This window comes from Phyllobates terribilis, unplaced genomic scaffold, assembly GCF_046119375.1.
Source record: "Phyllobates terribilis strain yellow unplaced genomic scaffold, ASM4611937v1 Scaffold_7__3_contigs__length_470593459, whole genome shotgun sequence".
NCBI lineage: Eukaryota > Metazoa > Chordata > Amphibia > Anura > Dendrobatidae > Phyllobates > Phyllobates terribilis.
The window spans coordinates 42,297,106-42,315,895 of NW_027362767.1; the positions used below are offsets into that span (position 1 = coordinate 42,297,106).

Here is an 18,790-nt window from a genome sequence, read left to right on the forward strand (position 1 = left end):
AGGTTTAACAATTACAGAAAAATTCTTAATGAATTTCCTGTAATAATTGGCAAAACCCAAAAATCTCTGTATAGATTTCAAACCAATAGGCCTAGGCTATTCCTTCACAGCCTGAACCTTCACAGGGTCCATCTCAAAGCCCTCGCTGGAGACAATGTAGCCCAAAAACTAATTTTCTGCACAGCGAACTCACATTTCTCCAGCTTAGCAAAGAGTGAATTACCACTCAATAACTGCAAAACTTCACGTACACTCTGCCAATGGGACTCCAGATCTGGTGAATAAATCAAAATGTCATCCAAATACACAACCACATTCTTACCAAAGGTCTCAGGATGTCATTAACCACGTCGCGCCAGAGCCTGTTTTTGCCTTCGTGACCGGGCCAATTTTTTCAATTCTGACCACTGTCACTTTATGAAGTAATTACTCTGGAATGCTTCAACGGATTTCCCCGATTCTGTTTTTCGTGACATATTGTACTTCATGATAGTGGTAAAATTTCTTGCGTTTATTTGTAAAAAAATCGGAAATTTGGCGAAAATTTTGAACATTTTGCAATTTTCAAACTTTGAATTTTCATGCCCTTAAATCAGAGAGCTATGTCACACAAAATAGTTAATAAATAACATTTCTCACATGTCTACTTTACATCAGCACAATTTTGGTACCAAAATTTTTTTTTGTTAGGGAGCTATAAGGGTTAAAAGTTGACCAGCGATTTCTCATTTTTCCAACAAAATTTACAAAAACATTTTTTTTAGGGACCACATCATATTTGAAGTCACTTTGAGGGGTCTTTATGACAGAAAATACCCAAAAGTGACACCATTCTAAAAACTGCACCCCTCAAGGTGCTCAAAACCACATTCAAGAACTTTATTAACCCTTCAGGTGCTTCACAGGAATTTTTGGAATGTGGAAGAAAAAAATTAACATTTAACTTTTTTCACAAAAATGTTACTTTAGACCCAATTTTTTTTTATTTTCGCAGGGGTAACAGGAAAAAATGGACCCCAAAATTTTTTGTGCAATTTCTCTTGAGCGCGCTGATAACCCATATGTGAGGGAAAACTACTGTTTGGGCGCACTGCAGGGCTCGGAAGGGAAGGAGCGCCATTAGACTTTTTGAATGCAAAATTTGCTGGAATCATTAGCGGACACAATGTCGCATTTGGAGAACCTCTGATGTGCCTAAACAGTGGAAACCCCCCACAAGTGACACCATTTTGGAAACTAGACCCCTTAGAGAACTTATCTAGATGTGTGGTGAGCACTTTTAACCCCAAGGTGCTTCACAGAAGTTTATAATATTGAGCTGTAAAAATAAAATTTTCACATTTTTCCCACAAAAATGTTTTTCATCCCCTAATTTTGCATTATCATAAGGGTAATAGGATAAATTGCACCATGAAATTTGTTGTGCAATTTCTCCTGAACACGCCGATACCCCATATGTGGGGAAAACCACTGTTTGGGCGCACGGCAGGGTTTGGAAGGGAAGGAGCGCCATTTGACTTTTTGAATGTAAAATTTGCTTGAATAATTAGCGGACGCCATGTTGCATTTGGGGAGCCCCTGATGTGCCTAAACAGTGGAAACCCCCCACAAGTGACACCATTTTGGAAACTAGACCCCTTAGGGAACTTATCTAGATGTGTGGTGAGCACATTGGGAGACATAATAAACAAATCAGTAGCAGGTGAAGAATTGGTTTTATTTATTTTTATGCCGTTCCTCGTGCGGTATAAGTGATGAGATTACTTTATTCTTCGGGTCGGTGCGATTACAAAGATACCAGATTTATATCGTGTTTTTATGATTGACAGCTGTCACACACTAAAAGACGCTTTTTTTTGCAAAATCTAGTTTTTGCATCGCCATATTTTGAGAGCTATAATTTTTCCATATTTCGGCCGACAGTCCTGTGACTGCTTGTTTTTTGCGGGACGAGTTGACATTTTTATTGGTACCATTTTGGGGTACGTGACACTTTTTGATCGCTTTCTATTCCGTTTTTTGGGAGGTAAAATTAACAAAAACCAACAATTCAGGAATTGTTTTTTGAGGTTTTTTTTTATGCCGTTCTGCGTGTGGTAAAAGTGATAAGGCAGCATTATTCTTCAGGTCAGTACGTTTACAGCGATACTACACTTACTGTATATTTTTTTATGTTTTGGCGCTTTTACACAATAAAACTATTTTATAGAAAAAAAATTTTTTGCATCGCTTTATTCTGAGCTATAACTTTTTTATTTTTCGGCTGATGGAGCTGTATGGCGGCTTTTTTTTGCGGAACAAGATGACGTTTTCAGCGGTACCATTTTTATTTCCATTTTGCTTTTTGATCGCATTTTTTTCCACTTTTTGTTTGGCGATATGAGGAAAAAGCATAGTTTTTTGCTCTTTTTTTATTTATTTTTAGTACGGTGTGCACAGAAGGAGTTAATTAGTGACAGTTTTATAGCTCGGGTTGTTTCGGACGCGGCGATACCAAATATGTGTACTTTTTTTGTTTTTGCATAAATATACGGATTTATCGGTTTAATATTTTATTTATTTATTTTTATTTATTTCGTGATTTTTTTTTAACAGTTTGAAAAAAATTTTTTACTTTTTTTTTTTACATTTTTACTTAGTCCCTGTATGGGACATTAATTTTTATTTTTCTGATCACTGATCTCATGTAATGTAATAGACATATATTACATTGTATGAGACCACTGCTGACAGTTTCACACTGTGTCTGCTGCTGGACTCAGCTTGCAGGCTGAGCCTAGCAGGACACCATATATGGCAGATCTGGAGGCGGTCATGTGACCTCCAGCTGCCATAACAACGCCAGGTCCTGGAAGGTATCAGGGGTCGTCGGAGAGGTAAGTAGACGACCCCCTCTCCTCTTATTATCTTCTATATGCCGCGATCACTATAGATCGCGGCATATAGAAGATAGCAAAAGGTTATCATCACTGGGACCTGATCCAATCAGGTCCCGATGATGTTCCCTGTCAGAGATATCGCTCTGCATCGCACCCGCAGTGCTTGCAGGGCCCTGGGGGTCCTGAGCGCTGCGGGACCACCCACCATTTTTAAACGTCGGCGCTGCACAGAGCCCAGGCAGCGCCGACGTTTATCTACAGTGGGTGGTCGGGAAGCGGTTAATAAGGTTCTGAAAAAATACAGGTGCATTGGTAAGACCAAAAGGCATCACCAGATTCTCAAAATGACCTAACGGAGTGTGAAAAGCAGTTTTCCATTCATCACCCTCCTTCACTCGTAACAAATTGTATGCCCCCCGGAGATCAATTTTAGAGAACCACTTGGCTCCCACTAACTGGTTAAACAAGTCAGGAATTAATGGTAATGGGTAGGAATTGCGTACGGTAATCTTATTAATTTTATGAAAATCCAGACATGGACGCAAACCCCCGTCCTTTTTTTTAACAAAGAAAAATCCAACTGCCACAGGCGACTTAGAAGGTCTAATGTGACCAGCAGCCAGGCTAGTCTGTATGTATTCCTCCAAGGCCTTTCTTTCAGGGATAGTTAGATTAAACAAGCGACTCTTGGGAAGAGTAGCTCCAGGAACAAACTCAATGGTGCAATCATAATTCCTATGAGGAGGTAAAACTTGCGACTCCTCCGAAAAAACCCTCCAAAAATCTTGAATAGGTACAGGTAATTCCCCTTTTTCCACAGCCGCAATGCAACCATTACAACATTTATCATAGCACTTCAGACTCCAAGACTTTATCATATTAGTACACCAGTCTAGTAAAGGATTGTGCAGTTTTAACCAAGGCAATCCTATAACAACCGGAGAGCGTAAATTATCCAAAACAACCAAGTCCAAAATTTCTTGGTGAACTCCATAGATAGTGAGGGGAAATGCAGCAGTCTTGTGAGTAATACATTTCAAAGGAGTGTTATCAATTGCAATCACAGAAATAGGTGATGACAAAGGTTTGGATTTCAAGTTAAGTTTTTCCAAAAACCCTTTATCACATTAAGTGTTGAACCAGAATCCACAAATACCTGAAATTCAATCAAATTTTCCTGCAAAGTAGTACTCCCTGAGAGAAATACTCCTGCAGAGCGTAAACGAGCTATACGGACGTACCTGACTTTTTTTTTCCTTTACTTAAACGAAGCTCACAATATTTAATCAAATGGTCAGCTTTACCACAATAAAGACACAATCCCTCGGCGAACCTCCGGTCTCTTTTCTGAGAGCGGAGCGACATCGCCCCAACCTCCATCGTTTCTCCGCCGTCTGAGCAGATTTTCTGGGGACTAGGACCTGGCATTACAGGAGTCTTTACCTCATTCTGCCTAGATCTCAGCCTCCTATCCACACGATTCTCAGGTGCGGGGAATGCAATTAGCAAATTCTTAACCCTTTCACTCAGACCAGCAAGAAATAGACATTTCAGAGCAGGATCATTCCATCTGACTTCAGAAGCCCACCTTCTAAAGTGTGTGCAATAAATCTCAGCATCATCTGACCCCTAATTCAAATGCCTGAGTTCTGCCTCAACAGATGAGATTCGATCAGGATCGTCATATAATAGACCCATAGCAGAAAAAAACTCTTCTACCGACCTCAAGCATGGATCATTAGGTTGAAGAGAAAAGGCCCACCCTTGTGGTTCATTGCGCAAAAGTGACATAATAAAACCAATGCTCTGTGATTCATTCCCAGAGGACCTTGGTCTCAAACGAAAATATAACAAACAAGCATTTTTAAAGGAAAAAAAATCTTGCTGTTTACCATAAAAAACATCCGGCAGTCCTACCTTGGGTTCCACAAAATGCGCTCCGGAACAGATACTCACGTGCTGCTGGAGCTCGGCCACGTCCAGAGTCAACCCCTGCAAGCGTTGAACCAAATCCTGGATGGAAGCCATACTGATTTTTTTTGGGGGGGGGTGCTGGACTTACTGTTATGATCTGCAACAAGTACTAAGGAAAGAAGGGGAAAGCTTTCCCTATAGTAAGACTAAGCTGAATCCCTACGATGTAGCGGGCTGCCTGTTCCTAGCGAACGGACCTGCCTTAGTCCTAGGCTAGTCTGAACGAAGACCTATAGAATAAAGGGAAGCGGTCCCTAAAAGAACTAAGGACTGGAAAAAAAAATGGGACACCTCCTGAACAGAGAAAGTTGTTGCAGAACACAAAAAGGTAAACTGACAAAAAGGTACAAGAAGTCCCAAAAGGACCAAGCGAACTGACAGAGATAGGCACAGAAGCACCTGGCTAGAGAAACAGTCAACCAACACTGAAGTGGAGCACAGCCAAAAGGCAGAGCTGGAATATAAAGGCAAATGGTCATGTGACGGCAAAACACAAGATGGAAAAAACAAACAGGAGGGTTCTAACAATACTGGCCCCCTTATAACGCTCCATACAGGATACTGGCCCCCTTATAACGCTCCATACAGGATACTGGCCCCCTTATAACGCTCCATACAGGATACTGGCCCCCATATAACGCTCCATACAGGATACTGGCCCCCATATAACGCTCCATACAGAATACTGGCCCGCACATAATGCCCCATGCAGGATGTCACTTCCCCCCCATATAATGCCCCATGCAGGATGTCACTTCCCCCCCATATAATGACCCATGCAGGATGTCACCCCCCTCCGATATAATGCCCCATGCAGGATGTCACCTCTCCCCCCTATATAATGCCCCATGCAGGATGTCACCTCTCCCCCCAATATAATGCTCCATGCAGGATGTCACCACTCCCATATAATGCCCTATGGAGGATGTCACCTCCCCCCCATATAATGCCCTATGCAGGATGTCACCACCCCCCCATATAATGCCATATGCAGGATGTCACCCCCCCATATAATTCCCTATGCAGGATGTCACCCCCCATTTAATGCCCCATGCAGGATTTCACCTTGCCCCCCCCATATAATGCCCCATGCAGGATGTCGCTTGTTCCCCCCCCATATAATGCCCCATGCAGGACGTCACTTCTCTCCCCCCATATAATGCCCCATGCAGGATGTCACTTCTCTCCCCCCATATAATGCCCCATGCAGGATGTCACCCCCCCCATATAATGCCCCATGCAGGATGTCACCTCCCCCCCCCCATATAATGCCCCATACATATATTAAAAAAAATTTAATCAAATACTCACCTCATTTCTCACCTGCTGCCGCTGCTCTGGACTTCAGCGTCGCTGGCGTCTTCCTGCTCTGCGCTGTAACTGTTCAGTAGAGGGCACGGTGTAAAGACGTCACTGCGCCCTCTGACCTGAGACGTCACAGTGCAGCAGCCGCAGAAGCGACCGCAGCTGCTGCAGAGGCACGGGGAGAGGTAAGTATTGTGCCGGGGCCCTGAGCAAGCGGGGGAAGGGGGGGTGTGGCAGGCGCTGGCACCAGCATCGCACCGCTCACGGGTCCCATAGTGCGCCGGGGTGTCCGACGGCGAGTGGGCCCCCCGCCTGCTCAGGGCCCCAGCACTTGCCCGGGAGCTGACGCCGGGCCTGTGTGCAGTGTATATACGCAGGACAGGAGGAGTGGTACTGTGCAGTGTATATACGCAGGACAGGAGGAGTGGTACTGTGCAGTGTATATACGCAGGATAGGAGGAGTGGTACTGTGCAGTGTATATAAGCAGGACAGGAGTGGTACTGTGCAGATATATACGCAGGACAGGAGGAGTGGTACTGTGCAGTGTATATACGCAGGACAGAAGGAGTGGTACTGTGCAGTGTATATACGCAGGACAGAAGGAGTGGTACTGTGCAGTGTATATACGCAGGACAGAAGGAGTGGTACTGTGCAGTGTACAGTACAGACCAAAAGTTTGGACACACCTCATTTTTTTCTGTATTTTCATGACTATGAAAATTGTACATTCACACTGAAGGCATCAAAACTATGAATTAACACATGTGGAATTATATACTTAACAAAAAAGTGTGAAACAACTGAAAATATGTCTTATATTCTAGGTTCTTCAAAGTAGCCACCTTTTGCTTTGATGACTGCTTTGCACACTCTTGGCATTCTCTTGATGAGCTTCAAGAGGTAGTCACCGGAAATGGTCTTCCAACAATCTTGAAGGAGTTCCCAGAGATGCTTAGCACTTGTTGGCCCTTTTGCCTTCCCTCTGCGGTCCAGCTCACCCTTGGTACTGTGGAGTGTATATACACAGGACAGGAGGAGTGGTACTGTGCAGTGTATATACACAGGACAGGAGGAGTGGTACTGTGCAGTGTATATATACAGGACAGGAGGAGTGGTACTGTGCAGTGTATATATACAGGACAGGAGGAGTGGTACTGTGCAGTGTATATATACAGGACAGGAGGAGTGGTACTGTGCAGTGTATATATACAGGACAGGAGGAGTGGTACTGTGCAGTGTATATATACAGGACAGGAGGAGTGGTACTGTGCAGTGTATATATACAGGACAGTAGCAGGCACACAGAATCGCTGAGCCGCAGTTGGAGCTGCAGCCGTGCTGACACTGCGTGCTATTAAGGAGAATGACTGTTCACTCCTCTCCATACCCATAGTCCTGGCGTGGAGAGGTGTGAATATCCCCGCAGCCCACATCAGCGTCTGAGGGCGCATGGCAGTGATGTCATGCGCTCCTCAGATGCTGAGGTGAGCTGCTGCTGGCAGAATTGGATGCAGCACTGGAGCAGAGGGAAGGAAGGAGAGTAGAAGTCAGGGCTGTGGGGTCGGTAAGCCAAACCTCCGACTCCAACTATGACTCCCTCATACATGGCTCATGTTTAAGTGATAAATTTACTATAGCACAGATTCATCTCAGCTAAAAGTCTAGACCCTTAGATCAGGAATAGGACAGACAATTATAGGACATTTCATAACTTTCCCAAATTCTTATGAAAAAATATTCCCCACAAACTGCATTGAACTACTGTACCCAATTTGTTATATATTTTATGAGTCGGAGTTGGTCCATTTTATACCGACTCCACAAAAATGGGCTCCGACTCCACAGCCCTGGTAGAAGTGTTTATTTTTTTTGTGTGTGCAGTGATGGGGGGGCAATGTATACCAGGACAGGGGGGGCCATGCATACCAGGATTGGGGGATGAGGGGTGCCATACATACCATGATTGGGGGATGAGGGGTGCCATACATACCATGATTGGGGGATGAGGGGTGCCATACATACCATGATTGGGGGATGAGGGGGCCATGCATACCAGGATTGGAACATGTGAACACGGCCTTACAGACACAAAAAAGCAAGATGTCGTATAGTGAAGCTACATAAAGATCAGAACCTTTTGGCAGCTCCGACTAAATGAAGTAACAAAAAATAATCCACAGGTCTCAACTAGAGATGAGTAGGACGCATAGATGACGTTGAGGCGCCCTGGGTGATCAAAAGCCGCAGGGGATGCCAGAACATTAGAGATTCACGGCCTCCTGTCCAGCCGCCAGGTAATACTGACCTGGATGCTGGACTGGAGACCCGTGAATCCATCCGCTCCTCTCTAGTCCCAACTGTCCCGGATACAGCGGATAGTGCTGAATTTGGGTCTGCACCCTGCTGTCTCTGGCGTCTGCTGAATGCCCCTCATTATCAGTGCCCCTCTGACAATTCCTCCTGCCAGGAGAGAAAGAAATGGTAAATGGGCATGGATTGGGGTGTGGCCAAGATTTGCCACGATTCGGGTGTATGTGCTAACGGGGCCTTAGACTATAATGGTGCCGACAGAAGAGCGAATGTGTGCTCTGACAAGCGTTATTTTGGGGGTGTGTGCCTACTGGACGGCACCAGGTTCTCTCTCGCCCACACCCCGATTCCAGATATCACCACTATCTGTATCCTAAGGATGCCGACAGCAGTGAATACACAGGTGGAAAAAGGGGTTGCCGGCTCCTTCCACTAAACAGCAAATTAGCGTGTGCAACCGAGATTGATGCTATGTGGGGGCTCATACTTTATATAAAGATATGTGGGGGCTCATACTGTATATAGGAGGATATGTTGGGGCTTATACTGTATGTAGGGATCTATGTGGGGACTCATACTGTATATAGAGGGGCTATGTGAAGGCTCATACTGTAGATAGGAAGGCTATGTGAGGGCTCATACACTATATAGGGAGGCTATGTGAGACTCGTACTGTATGTAGAGAGGCTGTGTGAGGGCTCCTACTGTATATAGATGGCTATGTGGGGGCTCATACTGTATATAGAGGGCTATGTGGGGGCTCATACTGTATATAGAGGGCTCATACTATATATAGAGAGGCTATGTGAGAGTTCATACTGTATATATAGGGGCTATATGAGGGCTTACACTATATATAGAGGGCAAGGTGGGGGCTCATACTGTATATATGGGGAGTGTCAGCATACTTCGTTCTGCTCCAAAATATTAATATAAAATGAATAAATAATTATAATTAATATGTAAATAGCAATATTGAGCAGAATTTATTTCAGTCTATTATTTCGGCTTCCAAAACAGTCACAGTCTGTCATGTGTCCCGGGAGGAAAATGAACAACCCCTTTCATATACTAATCTGTACACTATATGTGGTATCTTATGTGCACAGACATCCAATGTTATATTATTATTTATTGTTATAGCGCCATTTATTCCATGGCGCTTTACATGTGAAAAAGGCGTATATATGCAAAAACAATTACAATAACCTTGAACAATACGTGATGGCGACTGGTACAGGAGGAGCGAGGACCCTGCCCATGAGGGCTCTCAGTCTACAAGGAATGGGTGAGGATACAGTAGGTGAGGGTAGAGCTGGTCGTGCAGCGGTATGGTGGAGCGAGGGTTACTGCAGGTTGTAGGCTTGTCGGAAGAGGTGGGTCTTCAGGTTCCTTTTGAAGGTTTCCACAGTAGGCGAGAGCCTGATGTGTTGGGGTAGAGAGTTCCAGAGAAAGGGGGAAGCACAGGAGAAATCTTGTATGCGATTGTGGAAAGAGGAGATAAGAGGGGAGTAGAGCAGGAGATCTTGTGAGGATCGGAAGTTGCGTGCAGGTATGTAACGGGAGACTAGATCACAGATGTATGGAGGAGACAGATTGTGAATGGCTTTGTATACTATGGTTAGGGTTTTGAACTGGAGTTTCTGAGCAATGGGGAGCCAGTGAAGGGATTGACAGATAGGAGAGGCCGGGGAATAGTGGGTGGAGGGGGGTAGGTGGATTAGTCGGGCAGCAGAGTTTAGGATAGATTGGAGGGGTGCGAGAGTGTTGGAAGGGAGGCCACAGCAGGAGGTTGCAGTAGTCAAGGAGGGAGATGATGGGGGCATGCACTAGTGTTTTCGCAGATTCATGGTTGAGGAATGTGCGGATCCGGGAAATATTTTTGAGTTGGAGTCGGCAGGAAGTGGAAAGGGCTTGGATATGTGGTTTGAAGGAGAGATCAGAGTCCAGGGTTACCCAGAGGCAGCGAGCTTGTGGGACTGGGGAGAGTGGACAGCCATTGACGTTGATAGATAGGTCAGGTGGGGGGGGGGGGTGAATGAGATGGTGGAAAGATGATGAATTCAGTTTTATCCATGTTAAGTTTTAGAAATCTAGCAGAGAAGAAGGATGAAATAGCGGACAGATATTGTGGGATTTTAGTTAGTAGGGAGGTGACATCAGGTCCAGAGAGGTAGATCTGTGTGTCATCAGCATAGAGGTGATACTGAAAGCCATGAGACTATGAGCTGTCCCAAGCCGAAGGTGTAGATGGAGAAGAGCAGGGGTCCTAGAACTGAGCCTTGGGGGACACCGACAGATAGGGGGCGAGATGAGGAGGTGGTGTGTGAGTGGGAGAAGCTGAATATCCTGTTTGTTAGGTATGAAGAGATATAAAAATCTTCTTCAACTTCAGGTTCATACAAACCATGCACTTAATAGCCTCGGTCAGGACTGCACACATACTGGCTGGCGACCAGTCCATGTATTATTATTTATCCTATATAGTATAGCAAGGCTGCATTATACAATATATGTACTTTTTACCTTTTGTGTCTCCCCCATTTCCTCATAGACTGTAAGCTTGCGAGCAGGGCCCTCACTCCTTTCGATATGAGATATGCTTATTCTGTAGTGTCTGTATATGTCCCCCCTAAAATTTGTAAAGTGCTGCGGAATATGTTGGCGCTATAAAAATAAAAACTATTATTATTATTATATAAGATGGGGTCAATGCTGTAATGCCAAGAGATGAGAGAGTCTGTAGTAAGAGGGAATGGTCCACTGCATCAAAGGCAGATGACATGTCCAGGAGGAGGAGGACGACAGAGTAGTGTCGCTTGGATTTGGCGGTTAGTAGGTCGTTGGTGACTTTAGTCAGGGCAGTTTCAGTAGAATGGTGCAGTCAGAGTAGGAGGAGCGGTGGGAGGACAGTTCAAAGTGGACATGTTGTTCCAATAGCTTTGAGGCATAGGGGAGAAGTGATATGGGGCGGTAGCTTGTCAGACAGGATGGGTCAAGGGAGGACTTTGAGGATGGGTGTGATTGAGGCATGTTTGAAGCATGAGGAGAAAACACCAAGTTGTTAGTGACAGGTTGAAAAGATGGGTTTAAGGTTGGGATGAAGATAGTGGTAAGGTTGGGGATGAGGTGGGATGGGACTGGGTCAAGTTCGCAGGTGTGAGGTGTGATTTGGAGAGTAAAGAGGAAAGTTGATTTTCTGTAATGGTGGAGAAGCTGGTTTTGAAGGAGGAGGATTGAATAGGTGTGAGGGGGGGCTGGGGGGACTTTAGGGAAAAAGCTTTGTCTGATGGTGTCAATCTTCTGCTTCAAGAATGAGGCAAAGTCTTTGCTGAGATGAGAGGGAGGAAGCGCTGGGGGGAGGAGGAGAGAATTGAAGGTGTTGTATAGCTGTTTAGGGTTGTCAGATGGTGAGGATATGAGAGATGAGAAGTGTGTTTGTTTTGCTGCATTGAGTGTCAACTTGAAGGTAGTGAGGGACTGTTTAAATGCAATGAAGTGCTCATTGGAGTGGGACCTTTTCCATCTACGCTCAGCAACCCTGGAGGCCCGTCACAGTTCTTTGGTTAGGCTGCTGTGCCAGGGTTGCCTGTTGATTGTGCGAGCTTTGGTATGTGTGAGGGGGGTGACCGAATTGACAGCTGCAGCTGTTGTGGTGTTATATAAAGCGGCAGCAACATCTTCATCATGTAAGGAATTAATGTCAGTAAGAGGGATTCAGAGAGTGAGTGTAGGTCAAGGTGTTTAAGATTTCTGAGCGGGTATGCAAGTTTGTGGAGTGAGGATTGTTGCCCTGAAGAGGAGAGGGAAGATCATGCAAGTAGGTTGTGGTCAGAATGGATAGAAGATTAGGGGCAGCTGAGAGAGAAGAATCAATGGGGATGTTGAAGTCGCCCAGGATGATAGTGGGGGTGTCGGCGGAAAGGAATTTAAGTAGCCAGATGGTGAAATGGTCTAAGGAGGTGGTGGCTGGTACTGGGGGGCGGTAAATGACAGCCAGTTGGAGGGGGAATAGATGCGCACACAGTGCACCTCAAAAGAGGGGAGAGTAAAGGAGGATGACTGTGGGATTTGGGTTAAGGAGCAGTTATCTGACAGGAGAAAACCTACTCCTCCACCATGCTTGCCAATGGGGCAGGGTGTGTGGGAAAGGTGGAATCCACCGTATGAAAGTGCAGCTGGAGAGGCAGTGTCAGAGGGGGTGAGCCAGGTTTTGGTGATGGCGAGGAATGAAAGTTTGCTAGTGATGAAAAGATCATGGATGTTGTAAAGTTTGTTACAGACGGAGCGAGCGTTCCATAGAGCTCCTGTTAGTGGGACTGGGGAAGCGGGGGGATTGGGCGGATGTGTATGAGGTTAGAAGGGTTGTGAGAGTTTGTGATAGATCGTGGATAGGAAGTGGAGGGGGCTGTGGTCGATGTGGTGAGGAGGGCCAGGATTTGGGGAGATATCGCCAGCAGTGAGGAGGAGCAGAGAAAGTATTAGTAGGTGGGAGCAGGAGAGGGCATGAGGTGGCTGTCTGTGTTTGGAGACACAGGATTGAATGTTGAGGAATAGTTCTGAGGGGGAGGTGAGGTGGATGGGGAGGATGGAGGGAGAGATGAAGAGTTCATTACTAGGTGTAGGGTGGTAGTAAAAAGTGAAGGATTAAGCAGGTGAGAGAAAACAAAAACAAACATTGTTTACAGTGTCCAAGTATCCAGTTCCCTTCAGTTCAATTCAGGTATAATTCATATTTCTCACACTTAACAATGGGACACTTAAGGCGATGGACACAGACTAAAGTCTATAGCAGACACCTTGCTCACAATAGATTTGCTACAGAATGCGTTCAGGTGTGAACCAGAGGGGAGTGTATATGTGATTGAATAATATCTGATATTTTGTACTTAAATGATATACTGTGACTACAGACATCCAATGTGATATTATACCAGTCACATATTCTCCTATACACTATATATTATGTGCACAGACATCCTGTGGTATATACAGGATATTATGGGACTTCTAGAATATCTGATGTTCTGTACTTATAATATATACCAGTCACATACTATCTTGTATATGACATCTGGAATCTGTAGTCACAGTATATCATATCACACATATTATCCTGTATACTATATGTGGTATACTATGAACATAGACATCAGATGTTAGATACAGGATAATATGTGACATCTGTACTAATAGTATATTACATACCATCACATATTATATATATATGACATCTAATGTCTGTAGTCAGTATATCATATGCTAATCTGTCTACTGTATGCAATATCCTATGTGCACAGAGATCCAATGTTATATACAGGATAATACCTGAGTGATATATATTATATTAAGGGTACAAACATCAGATATTATACAAGTCACATATTATCCTGTACATAACATCTGATGTCTGTTCACATATACAGTACAGACCAAAAGTTTGGACACACCTTCTCACTTAAAGATTTTTCTGTATTTTCATAACTATGAAAATTGTACATTCACACTGAAGGCATCAAAACTATGAATTAACACATGTGGAATTATATACTTAACAAAAAAGTGTGAAACAACTGAAAATATGTCTTATATTCTAGGTTCTTCAAAGTAGCCACCTTTTGCTTTGATGACTGCTTTGCACACTCTTGGCATTCTCTTGATGAGCTTCAAGAGGTAGTCACCAGAAATGGTTTTCACTTCACAGGTGTGCCCTGTCAGGTTTAAGAAGTGGGATTTCTTGCCTTATAAATGGGGTTGGGACCATCAGTTGTGTTGTGCAGAAGTCAGGTGGATACACAGCTGATAGTCCTACTGAATAGACTGTTAGAATTTGTATTATGGCAAGAGGTGTGTCCAAACTTTTGGTCTGTACTGTATACCAGATGTTATACAGTATAAAGGATAGCATGTGATAGTATATATATCATCACAAATCTGTATAAGACATTTGATATTTGTACTCCTAATATAATTTATATCAGTCATGTATTACTCTTTATATTGTATGTGCTATATTATGTGCACAGACATCTGATGTTATATACAGGATAATATGTTAATGGTATAATATCCAATGTCTGTATCTCGGTATGTCTTCTACCATTCACATAATATCCTGTATACTGGATGTGCACAGGTATCTGATGTCTGTATCACAGTGTATATTCTATCACATTCTCCTGTATTTTGTATATAATATACTATGTGTACAGACATCTGATGTTATATACAGGATAATATGTGAATGGTATAATATCTGATGTCTGTACTCATAGTATAATATACAATAGTCACATTATCTGTATATGCCATCTGATGTCTGTACTATAGTATATAACAGTCACATGTTCTCCTGTATACTGGATGTTATATACTCTCTGCACAGACATCAGATGTCATACAGGATGTGTCACCGATCTATCATTCACCAGTAACATATTCTCCTGTTTTTTTATTTCAAAATATAACCAGGTCTACAACAAGGAAAGGATATGACTGTAGTCACGTATATTGTGCTTTAAAGAAGTCTCCAATTACTCCTGATTCTGTGTAATGTTAGTGTACTGTAGTGTGACTGTGTTAATATACTCACCTAGCGCCTTCTCCGGTATCCAGCGCCGCTCTGCTCCTCTTCTCAGTGACGTCATCGCTCTTCAGACTCTTCGCCTCACTCTTTGCTCTATGTGACGTGGAAGTCTCTTTAACAATATAAGTCTATGGACTCTTGTTATGAGCCTCATTCTTACGCTCCATAGACTTATTTTGTCTTCTAACCTCTGCTCCCTTTGTGAAGTAGTCATAGATAAATACAAAAAAGATGGGCCGCTGCTGTGTGCTTGCCCCCTAAGCCAAAATTTGCCACCAGCCCCTGATTGTATCCAGTCTTGACACTTCCTAAATCAGCAAAACAAATTGCTCTACTGTCCAGATTTGTTACAATGTATCAGTGCAAGTTACTGATTGGACACCTTCAGAATAATAAAAAAAAAAAAAAAACATCATTGATTGAAAGCAAGTGGAGATCTTGTAAAAGAGAGATGGATATGCAAAATATTAAAAGTGCAAAATTCTCTCTATGGACCCCTCTAATGAGCAAGGTGGATGGGATCATCAGGGGAACAGCGACCACAGAGGAGGGCGGCCCCCGGCAGCGACCCCAGAGGAGGGCGGCCCCCGGCAGCGACCCCAGAGGAGGGCGGCCCCCGGCAGCGACCCCAGAGGAGGGCGGCCCCCGGCAGCGACCCCAGAGGAGGCAGGCCCCCGGCAGCGACCCCAGAGGAGGCAGGCCCCCGGCAGCGACCCCAGAGGAGGCAGGCCCCCGGCAGCGACCCCAGAGGAGGCAGGCCCCCAGCAGCGACCCCAGAGGAGCCCAAACATCAGTACTCTAGAGGGCTAAAAGGATGTTCACATACAGCTTTTATGATGAGGTTTTTTTTCTGCATGAAAAACACCAGCTATGTCCAGAAAACTGAAGCAAAATTTTGTATGTGTTTTTTCGGTGCCATTGGATAAAAACTGCAGAAAAAGAATTGACATGCTGAGAAAAAATAAATAAAAAAAGGCTCACATAAGAAAAAAATGCTCCTTGTGAATGAGAGTTTAGAGATCTCATTTTGCTTTAAGGACTTGTTCACACGCCGCATTTGTCCGTGCAGAAAAAAATACAGCATTTTACAGTAACAGCAGAATGAGTGAGATTTTTGAAATTTTAGAAACAAAATTTGAAAAACAAAGCGGTGTCAATTTTTCAGTGTTTTTACTCTTTTTTTCCCATATTGTGATCAATAGGGGTTAGTAAAAAACGCATCAAAACAGCAAAAAAAGAGTGCACAATTTCTGCAGTGGTTTTCTGCCTATTGCTGTGTTTTATTAATTTAGAAAAAAAATATGAATTTAGAGTTGGCGTATGTGCAGAGTGCCAGCAGGGAAAATAGTAGATTACTTGCGTTTTTCATAGACTGAATAGGTAAAAAAGGCAGAAAAAAAACTGAAAGAAATGACAAGCTGCAGGGTAGAAAAAAAAAGAAATATCACATCATTGCTCAAAAAAAAAAGTAAAAAAAACAAACAAAAAACGCACCATGTGAAAAAAGTTTACAAATCACATCTATTTTGCTGTAAGGCTATGTTCACACATCATGGTCTTTTGGTGTCACATTTCTGCAGCAAAACTTGATCTTAAAGGTGATTTTGTTCAGGATTTTTATTTCAGTTTTGGTGCTTTTTTTATGTGTTTATTCAGCATTTTTTTTCACTGTCCTTCTGTCTTTTTTTTAATGCATGTACATAAAGTTCTGTGAAAAAAAAAGAACCCCATTCTATTTTGGCATCAAAAATGCTGAAACAAATTTTGATGCGTTTTTTTTTTTCACCACCCATTACTTCCTATGGGTAAAAAAAAGCTGTAAAAACGCTGAAAGTAATGACATGATCTATTTCCCAAAAAAAAACATGCAAGTCACAAAATCCTGAACAAAAAAAACCCATGATGTGTGAACAGAGAATTCTGGTTTCTCTTAGACTTTGCTGGTACTGTAAAAGGCAGCTGAAAATTTGCAAAAAAAAAAAAAAAAGCATAAAAAAAAACGCTGAAAAAAAAACTATGATGTGTGAACATAGCCTTACTTGTCAAACACTTGCGTTTTTTTCTGCAGGATATAAAAATGCATGAAAAAAATTCTGTGTGTGAACAGTATGAAAAACGCTGTCACTGCCTACAAAAAGTTCTGGGGATCAGAAAATCGTGATAACAAAACAAAAAAAACCCCAAAACTTTAAAAACTATAAAAGTTTGACATCGCTGTAATAACACCAACCTGAATAATCCTGCTGCCAGGTCATTTTTACTATGGAGGTCTATGAAAACAAAACCCCAAAAATAATAATGGAAATTATATGGGGAGGGGGGTGGAGAGGGTTTTTTTTTTTTTTTTTTTTTTTTTTACCATTTTACCCTATATGGAATTTTTTGTGATTTCTTTTTCAGTACATTGTATGGTAAAGTGAATGGTGTCATTCAGAAAATACAATCGCAAAGAAGAAAAAAAAAAGAAGAAAATAAGGGCTCGACGGAAAAATAAAAAAAGTCATGGCTATTTAAAGAAGGGGAACAAAAATTAAAAATCACCTCATCATAAAGGGATAATTACATGTTCAGGGGGGCCATTACCAAAGGTTTTCCTCGTTAAATCTGGATCATGCAGTCAAAAACAGTCCAAAGCACTTTTTTTTTCCCCTTTTTGTCACATTATCACCCCTGCGCTGTCTGGTCTCACCCTTAAAGGGGTTGTCTACGACTTCTACATTGATGATTTGTTGTGAGGTCAGCAGATCGGTAGGGTCTGATATCCAACTCCGCGCGCCCCCCCCCCATCCCATCCCATCCCATCCCATCCCATCCCATCCCATCCCATAGTTCAGCCATTGCCAAGTCCTGCACAGGGGCAGCACAGCTCCATGTAGTGGCCGTTCTTGGGTACTGCAGCTCAGATCACATTCACTTCTGGGAATTGCCCTCTAGTGTTAACAGGTGAAACACATTTTAAAGGAACTTCAAACATTACATCCGCAGCACATGTTGTATGGCAAGCGCTCAAGTTTCCATTATATATGTGGAAATTACTTGAATAGCAGCTCCCTAACATGCTGCTAGATGCATCACAATCACAAGGTATATTAAACTTAAATGTGCATCTTGGCTTATAAACCTGCTGATTGCACAGGATCAGGGAATTGCCATTTGAGCAATTACCTACATAGGTGCTTTCAAAGTGCGAGAGTTGTCGTCTTAAATGGGGGCAAAGATTTAGTTTGCTGCCCTGCATTTTTTAGGGGTTTTTGAAGCAGAAACTTGCTCTGAAAATTTTGCAAAAAGACTCGTGCACAAACCCTAAACCAGCATCTGAAAACCACTGAGCAAGACAAAGTGGCTGTATGGCACCCAGGGGCTCGAGCGCCCCCCCACAGTTATACGAGCCCACCACGTACCGAGTATTTCTTTCCGGCGCTCGGTGTGCGGCTGGTCCGTGTACACCCATTCAAAGTCTCCGCGAGTTGCCTTGTTGCCCATCGTGGCTCACGTCTCGCCGACTGGAGACGACTCTTCCATCCCAGGACTGAGGGAAATGGACAAGCAGCTGGGGCTTATATCACCTTCCCTGCCCGGAGGGGTGGGGGCTGCACATGCCGGACCCTTGTATTGTGCTGCTGAGTGACATCCATCCCCTGACAGCAGGACATGAGAGAAACCACAGAGCTGCCCCCACATCACTGATCCGTAATAAACCCTCCAGAGAAGCCCCTGCTAGAATACCTTCTATGT

At 43.5% G+C, this 18,790-nt stretch overlaps 1 protein-coding gene across 1 annotated transcript in view; it reads right to left on the reverse strand.

The window, feature by feature from the left end:
- Window positions 1–18,589, reverse strand: part of DEGS2 (delta 4-desaturase, sphingolipid 2) — a 28,687-nt gene extending 10,098 nt beyond the window's left edge. The window contains exon 1 of the mRNA XM_073638433.1: window positions 18,457–18,589. Coding sequence (XP_073494534.1) covers window positions 18,457–18,538 — 82 coding nt within the window. The 5' untranslated portion in view covers window positions 18,539–18,589. The remainder of the gene's footprint in view (window positions 1–18,456) is intronic.
- Window positions 18,590–18,790: the final 201 nt, after the last annotated feature.